This window comes from Lynx canadensis, chromosome B4 (assembly GCF_007474595.2).
Source record: "Lynx canadensis isolate LIC74 chromosome B4, mLynCan4.pri.v2, whole genome shotgun sequence".
Lineage (NCBI taxonomy): Eukaryota > Metazoa > Chordata > Mammalia > Carnivora > Felidae > Lynx > Lynx canadensis.
Window position 1 is genome coordinate 54,426,055 of NC_044309.1, and position 8,978 is coordinate 54,435,032.

General features: G+C 42.0%; 2 protein-coding genes across 2 annotated transcripts; both read right to left on the reverse strand.

Annotated features, from left to right (window-relative positions):
* Positions 1-4,875: 4,875 nt before the first annotated feature.
* LOC115518162 (cationic amino acid transporter 3-like) lies at positions 4,876-5,853 on the reverse strand. Its single transcript, XM_032593728.1, has one exon. The coding sequence runs from the start codon at positions 5,835-5,837 to the stop codon at positions 4,914-4,916; it is 924 nt and encodes a 307-aa protein (XP_032449619.1). The 5' UTR covers positions 5,838-5,853; the 3' UTR covers positions 4,876-4,913.
* Positions 5,854-5,896: 43 nt separating this feature from the next.
* LOC115518669 (cationic amino acid transporter 3-like) lies at positions 5,897-6,685 on the reverse strand. Its single transcript, XM_032593775.1, has one exon. It carries the CDS (start codon positions 6,683-6,685, stop codon positions 5,897-5,899), a length of 789 nt encoding a protein of 262 aa, XP_032449666.1.
* Between the last annotated feature and the right edge of the window lie 2,293 nt (positions 6,686-8,978).

Here is an 8,978-nt window from a genome sequence, read left to right on the forward strand (position 1 = left end):
TTGTCCAGTTAGTAATTCCTCCTACTTCAGTCTGTGTCTCTCCCCATTTGGAGTACACGTTCTCTCTTCCAAAAGAATCTTAGATGCTCTCACAAGGTTTTTGCACCAGGCTCTCAAAAAACATCTAAAGGAGTGGGTAAGTATATGGGTAATCCTGCCTCTAGCTGGCTTCCCTGGAATCACCTACTACCTGTTGGGAAGATGAGAAATTCCACAAGTAAAAAAGTAACTTCCAATCCCTCCCTCCCAGGGCAGATCCATACATAAATACAATAGAAAACCACTGGCCCTCTATACCAACCATAAAACTCTGACTGCCTCAAGAAAGATGCCTGTTGTGCCCAAGTTGGAATCAGTCTCATCTTCAGGGATTCCATGGAGTCAGCTGGTTGGACCTTCTATAAATTTGCTACTTCACTCCCCTCCCCACAGCCCATGGGAATAGATGCAATAGGACCAAAGGAGGTCATGTCAGGCATTTTCCTGCCCAGGGCTGTATTTTCCCTGTTGCTCTTTGAATGAACACTGTTCTTACTGTTGGGTCTAGAGGAAGGAGAGAACCTACTCCTTGCCCTGAACAAGACTCCACTCTGATGGAACAGGACAGTCACCAGAACTCAGGCATAACCACACTAAGGCAAAAGTAGAAGTGCCTGGGTACAGTTCTAGTTGCTGGGTACAGATCCAGATACAGTTCTAGATATAGTTTGAATGGAGAGAAATGCTATTTGTCAATTCTTGCAGAAGAATTCTCACAGAAGATAGTTAAAGGAATAACACAGTGCTAGCCTGAAAGGTAGAAGCATTTCTGTACCAAAGAAATGTGGAAGGTTCAATTCAATTTAACATAAATTTGTTAAATGCTCATAATGTGTCTGGTCCCAGCTGGATGTTCTGGGGCGGTGAACAAGATACACTCCTTACCTATGATCTACAATCAAGAACAAAATGAAGAAAATAAAGACACTCAGATAACTTTGGTATCTTAATTTTTTTTAATTTCAGCTTTATTGAGGTATAACTGATATATAAAGTTGTAAGATATTTAAAGTGTACATTGTGGTATTTTTATGGACATATTCATTGTGAAATGATTCACTATGATTTCCCCACTGTGAAAGGATTAACGTGGTACTTTAATCTAAGTGTTTCATTAAATGAAGATAAGTGTTCAAAGGGCACCTTTTGCTTCCCTCACTTCATCTTTACATACCAAAGGACAACAGTTGGTGCTTTGGTTTTCTATGTGAGGTCCCTGGAGCAGCAGCAGCAGCATTTAGGAGCTTGTTAGAAGTACAAGCTCTGGGGGCGCCTGGGTGGCGCAGTCGGTTAAGCGTCCGACTTCAGCCAGGTCACGATCTCGCGGTCCGTGAGTTCGAGCCCCGCGTCGGGCTCTGGGCTGATGGCCTGGAGCCTGTTTCCGATTCTGTGTCTCCCTCTCTCTCTGCCCCTCCCCCGTTCATGCTCTGTCTCTCTCTGTCCCAAAAAAAATAAATAAACGTTGAAAAAAAAAAAATTAAAAAAAAAAAAAAAAAAGAAGTACAAGTTCTGGGTCCCACCCAAGCCTACTGAATTCCAAAATCTGGGGTGGGACCCAGCAGTGCTTTCACGGGCCCTCCAGGTGAGGTGACATACACTAACATTTGAGCACTGCTGAGCAGAGTACTATTCCTGGCCTCTATCCACCCACCCTTCTCACTGTGACTTGATTAGTGAGTTGAAGAGACAGCACTGAGTATGCCCAGCTCAGCCCCAGTTTTTGTTGGTTTTCTTTCTGTATCCAGAACCAACCTGCCCAGAACACATGCATTCCAACCTGCTCATACAGGAGAAAATCTAATAAAATCAGACTCTCTCTAGTGGTGGAGGGTGGGGGATGTTCAGCACTACTTGCAATGAGGATTAAATCGAATTTAATGATGCAGGATTGGCAACCCAATTAGGCTGCAGATCTACAGCTGATGGTTTAATCATCTCTATGTCTTGATTATCAATTGGTTCCAAACATAGGTAGGGGAAATTGGGGTGTTACTTATTGTACCTCTACAGCTCGTACAATGGGTTGTAGTAAAAAGTGCGTTCAGATCACATGCAGTAGAGAGACATATTTAAGATAATAACAGGGCATAAGAACCAGAGGAAATCCTAGAATCTTTTAAGTAAAAAGAATGTTAGAAAGTATTGGTTGTGACCTCTCATGTTACAGATAAATAAGCATAGCATTTAAGGCACTGACTGGCTTGCTCAAGGTCACATTGCCAATTAGTGGTAGAAACAAGACCAGAACATAAGACACCTGGCTCTCAGCTGTTCACTTTCTGAGCACTGGACCAAAACAGACAACCATAGAGAAATTTTGAAGTCCAAAAATGCAGATATTGCCAAGTAGAAGAATTAACCCCAGGGATTTTCAGTCTGGGTAGTGGGTTCAAAGCCAAAGTGCTTTGTGCTCAGAGGAAAGCTCTGGCTCCAATCCACCTGTGCACGTTCTGTTGGCCCCTCTCACAGCCAAGGCTCAAGCGACACGCCATGTTCAGTATGGTCTAAACACTGCTTCGTTTTCCTTTGCTTTTCTTTGTGGTGTTCACTCTGCATACAATCTCTCCCTGCTGTCCATGTGTGGCAAAATCCTATCTGTCCCTGGAGAGAGAGAACTCAAATGGCATTCCTCTACAAAGTCTTCTCTGATTTCACAGATCAACCCTCACCACTGTGTCAGCCACAGATGATCTTCCTCCACTCTGAATTCCTAGGACACTTTATTTGCATATTCCTTATGACAACACTTTCCACTTTGTGTTACAGCTATGCTTTACCTCTTATATTACAATATAAGCTCCTTAAAAGCAGGGGCTATATTTTATCTTTTTTTGTTTTTTTTTCTAGTTTCTTTTATTTATTGAAGTATAATTAATACACAGTGTTGTTATATTACTCATATATACAATATAATAATTTAAAAATTTCACACATTTCTCCATGCTCATTAAGATATTAAGTATACTCTTAATTCCCTTTATCTAAATCACACATCCCTCTGGGGCACCTGGGTGGCTCAGTCGGTTAAGCATCCCACTTCGGCTCAGGTCATGATCTCGAAGTCAGTGAGTTCAAGTCCCACATCGGAAGCTCTGTGCTGACAGCTCAGAGCCTGGAGCCTGCTTCATATTCTGTGTCTCTCTCTGCTCCTCCCCCACTCACACTCTGTCTCTCTCTGTCTCTGAAAAATTAATAAATGTTAAAAAAAAATTTTAATCACCCATCTCTCTACCCATCTCCCCTTTGTCAACTACCTGTTTGTTCCCTGATTTAGGAATCTGGGACAGTTTTTGTTGTTGCTGTTTTGTGAGTGTGTGTGTGTGTGTGTGTGTGTGTTTTGTTTTTGCTTGTCTGCCTTTTCTCCTTTCTTTCTTTCTTTTTAATTTGTTTTATTTCTTAAATTCCTCATAAGAGCAAAAACATATGGCATTTGTCTTTCTCAGATTGACATATTTCAATTATCATTATACTCACCCAGTTCATCCATGTTGTTACAAATGCCAAGATTCCATTCTCTATGGCTGAGCAATAGTCCATTATATATACATATGTGCCACATTTTCTTTATCCATTCATCTACTGATGGACATTTGGGTTTGCTTCCATGTCCTGGCTATTGTAAATAATGCTACAATAAACATAGGGGTGCATATATCTTTTCAAATGTTTTAATGTTTATTTTTGAAGGAGAGAAACAGAATGAGAGCAGGGGAGGGGCAGAGAGAGAGAGAGAGAGAGACAGAATCCAAAACAGGCTCCAGGCTCTGAGCTATCAGCACAGAGCCTGACATGGGGCTCAAACTCACAATCTGTGAGATCATGACCTGAGTGAAGTTGGTCACCCAACCGACTGAGCCACCCAGGCACCCCACACCTTTACAAATTAATGTAACCAAAAAGCTTTTGCTTTTGGTTTCCAGAAAAGGAAACCATCAACAAAACAAAAAGGCAACCTACTGAATGGGAGAAGATATTTCCAAATGATATATTCAATAAGGGATTAATACTCAAAATACATAAAGAACTTATACAACTCAACACCAATGAAACAAATAATCCAATTAAAAAGTGGGCAGAGATCCTGAATAGATATTTTTCCAAAGAAGACATATAGATTGCCAACAGACTCATGAAAAGATGCTTAGCATCACTAATCATCAGGAAAATATAAATTAAAACTGCAATCACATCATCAAATATCATTTTATACCAGTCAGGATGGCTAAAATAAAAAAACAAACAAACAAAAAAAAAAAGAACAAAAAAAAAAAAAAAACAAGAAAATGTGTTGGCAAGGATGTGGAAAAAAGGAACCCTCATGCACTTTTGGTGGGAATGTCAACTGGTGCAGCCACTATGGAAAACAGTATGGAGGTTCCTCAAAAATTTTTAAAAAGGAATTACCACATGATCCAGTAATTCTGCTACTGGATATTTTCTTAAACAATCTCTACATGCAAAATGGACCCACACTCACCACGCTGAGATCAAGAGTCAGCTATACTGACTGAACCAGCCAGGCATTCCCCACCCCCTAGCCACTAGTAGATATTTAACGAAGAAAAGGAAAACATTTTACAACCTTCTTTTAAAAAATAAATTTTTTAAGCCAGAAAGCAGCTAATGACACAACTGAAAAGGAGACAATTAAAAAAAAGGGGGGGGGGAGCAAACACATATCCTTCACTTCACCATAAATACACAGCTCTTTTAGTGTTTCCCCCACCAACATCCCATGGGAGGCCTAGCTTTCCATGAACTTAGGAGTAAATTCCATTACTGTGCAGGGAAAACTTACTGCATTCAGGTGTGATGATTTCAAACAAATATGTACTGGCACTGCTGAGTTCAAGTTCTACAGTTTGGGCCCTAACTTAAGTGGGGTTAGTGACAAGGTTGTGCTGAACTCCATAGGCAAAGTAGATAGCAAACCCCATCAGAGTCCAGACACCAAATCGGGCCCAGGTGCCAGCTGTCATCTGCATCATAAGGTAAACATTCATGAAGATGCTCAGTAGTGGGAGGAGAGGCACAGCAGGGACCTTAAAGTGAAGGGGACTGGAGCTCTGCGGCTGTCTCCAGATGACCCCAGTGATCCCAGTGATGAGCACCAGGAGGAGCACAACCACTGAAATCCACGCTAGGTTTCCAGAAAGCAGAACTGGCCAGTGGGCCAGCACCAGGCAAAGAAGAGTGAGCAGCAGAATAAGCAGTGAGGAGCAAACATAGACAACCCGGCCAGAGAGTGGAGTGGGGGTGGGGCTGCCTGGAAAAAGTAGTCCCTGTAGAGTCAGCCTCTCTGCTGCAGATACATTCTGTTGCTGCACCTCTGCTTCATGTCCCCCATTCCTCCTATCAGGTTGATACCTGATGATGAGAACACAAAAAGCAACCAGAAAATAAGATACCAGTGTCCCAATTGACCTGAGGTCCACAAGATCAGTGATTCCAAAGAAGAATATCGTGATTGCTGCAATAATCGTAAATACCACAGTGGCCATGAATCGGGGGTATATACTGGTATAGATCCTGGTCAAGACAGGAAACAGGAGGCCATCTTCTGCCATCATGCATATCACCCACTGTATGGGGGTCATAAAGCCCATGAAAATGCCACAAACACTACAGAAAAATCCAAAACCTACAACATAGTAGGCAGGGGCCCAGCCAATATGGAGAAATGCCTCAGGCAAGGTGCTCCCAGGTTGAAGCTTGTAGTAAGGCACCATAAGTGTAAGTGCAGAAAAGACACCAAAATATACCACAAAGCAGATGAACAGTGAAATCACAATGCCCATGGGGATAGAACGCTGGGGATTCTGGACTTCTTTCACTCTGGTAACAATAATACTGAAACCTATAAATGTATAGAAACAAGTAGCTGCCCACGGAGAATCCCCTGGAAGCCAAAAGGCACAAATCCTCCAGAGCCCAGAGGGCCCAACTTAGAAGTGTCATTGAGTCCAGCCTTTACGTAGTCCTCTTCTGTGAGCTGCCAGTTGTGCAGGTCCCCCTTAATGAAGCCAGAGATGATGACAAAACTGAGAACCAAAATTTTCACCAATATGAACACTTTGGAAAGGGCGAATAACTCATAAAAATTCATATATTCAATTTCTCTAAGTAACAACAGAAGGACCACAGCAAAGTAGCCTAGATTGTCTGCAAGGACTTGAGGAACATGCTGAGAGATGCTTTCACGCAGGGTCTGAGACATCTGGTTCCCAAGCAGGTTTTCAAAGGTTAAGACCCAGGTCATGGTATAAATGACTGTATCAGCAGTAAAGGACAGGATGAGGTTCCAGCCAGTGATGAAAGCCCAGAGTTCACCAATAATGACATAGGTGTAGAGATATGAGGAGCCAGAATGGGGAACCCAGGCACTAATCTCAGCATAGCACAGCCCAGTCAACACAAAAGATAAGCCAGCCACCAAAAAGCAGATCACGATGGATGGTCCTGCTTGATTGCTGATCATCTCACAAGCCAGGATGTACACACCTGCACCTATTGTGCGGCCCACACCCAGGGCCACTAAATCCAGAGTGCTCAGGCTTCTTTCAAAGGAAATCTCAAATACTTCTTCCTCCAGTGGACGTCTGCGTACCAGCTTTTGGCCAAATCTGTGAAATGCCTGACACAGCATTCTAGCTGGAATTGAAGAAGATTCTAAGGATTAGAGATCTATAGCAAGCCTGAGGAGTGTTGGATCAGTTCAGTGAGGCTGAGTTAAGCTGAGTTGCGTTGGGGTAGCCAATTTCCCTTGTTCAAGATTCAAAGCTGCTGCTTCATATTTCTTCTAGTATGTGGTATCCTTCCATAATTCCTAGGTAAACAATAAATATTTATTGAATAATGTTGTTCAACCAAACAAAAAAACTCAGAAGTCGCATATAACTTGTTGCAGCCCAAATATCACAGAAACCGACACCAAAAGAAATTATAGAGAAATCAACTCTGCTTTCCCCCCTAAAAAAGTGCCAAATACCTTCCAACATTCTCCTTTTTTTGCACACCACATGACATAATCCCATTTGGATTCATCTAACTCATGTAGCTTTGTGTACTAATTAAGCTTTAAGACATAACAGGGTGAATGTATTGTGCAATAATTTACACATGGGAAATTTGCATGGTGCTTGAGCTTGAGTTATGACACAGTTCACAGACTAGAGGTCCTTGTTGCAATTATAGAGCCATATTGAGAATATCATCTGAGTTTAAAATACAAATATTTGCCCCTAGTTTTAAGACCCTTACCCCCAAATCAGCTAGCCAAGGTCTGATGTCATTTTTGCCCCCTTTATCCTCATTCTGCATCATCCATTTAGCTGTACGGATGTCACAGAATGTACAGTCCAACTCTTCACTTTACCCTCCTTAGGCCCACATGGGTGCTGTGAAAAGAGAGGAAAAGGGAGAAAGGGGGATAACTACCTGCAAGGTAAGAAACAGGATTTCTGGAAAGAAAACACTGGAGAAATGGGTGCAGCAGGCAACCAAGAGTCCATTACTAAGAGGGGAGAAGAGCCAGAAAGGTCATTTTATGATATTTGATATGCAATAAACCACATAAAGCAACCAGATAAATATTCACCACAGTTTTTATGTCCACAGTTTTGAGACTGTGATGGATAGAAAGAAAAGAAATAAGTCATTTAGTTCAGTATCTCACAACCAAAACAATTCCTTCTGTCTTCTTCCTCTCTGGATTCCAAGAAAGAAGGTGAATTCACTCCTGCAGAAAGTCTCCTCACTGGCCACATTGTGCTTTATAAACACCCTGCACCATCTGTGGTGTCAGTAGCCAACTGCCTGGAGACCCTGCATTGATCTGTGGACTTGTATTAAAACACTCACCTGTAACTCCCTTTTAATTTTTCACAAGGAGTTATATTTAACTCACTTAAACCATAGTCTGAATGTGTTCTTAGTGAAGGAATCCTGCGTGTGGTTCCTCCTTCCCCTCCTCCCCTGGCTGCTATTCAAATGGGCCCCTCCTCAAGGGGAGCAAGACTTTAGGTGAACAATTCACAGCAATGCCCCAGAAAGGAGTAGTGGAGAACAGAGAAAACAAAGTCATGCAGCCCCCACTCTCCTCTCTATTCAGGATTGGATTTTGAGAGAATTTTAAGAAATGTTAATAGAGGTTTCTAAAGATGGAAAGACAAGTCAAAATTGAAAAGTCTTCTCTACAGATTATCAAAAGGGACCCTTGGATTATGGGTCAGACCTTCTGTCTACAAATCCATCTAGACTCCTTATTTGCCACCCACCAGTTCCAATGTTATGATTTACTAACAAGCACACAACATAGACAAAGAGAGTCAATACTTAACTCAGGGAAATCTTCTACACTATAAATGTGATTGATGTGTCCCCCACCCACCCCCAGGCTTCAACTCTTCAGTGGTTCCCATTGCCCTTCATTCTTAATCCTGTCTTCCTTCATCATCTGACCTGTGCTTATTCCTCTAGCATCATCCCCTGCCCAGTTCATAATGCAACTGCCAAATCCTACACCCACCCTGTTCCCCTGCTTCTAATGCCTTCTTGTCCCCTTCACTTAGCTAACCCCACTTCTCTTTCAGTTCCCAGCTCAGATGTTGCTGCCCCAGGAAGCCTCCCCTGACCCTTATGCTGCCTTTCTTATGTGTTCTCATAGCACCCAGGCTTCCCTCATGTGCCATTTATCATAATGTAGCAAAAATCCAGGCCAGCTGCCTGTCTCCTCCATCAGAGTGTGAGTTAAGTGCTCAGTAAATATTTGTTGAACAAATACACAAACTGAGAAGAGAATCCTGAAAGAACACATAATCCAGAATTCCTATCTACTTTACTTTGAGATACATACTTTGTAGCCAAGTAACTTTTATAAATCTGGCCCAGGTAAAGATATAAATGACATTACCTTTCTTATAAAAGGCAATCAAAATCAA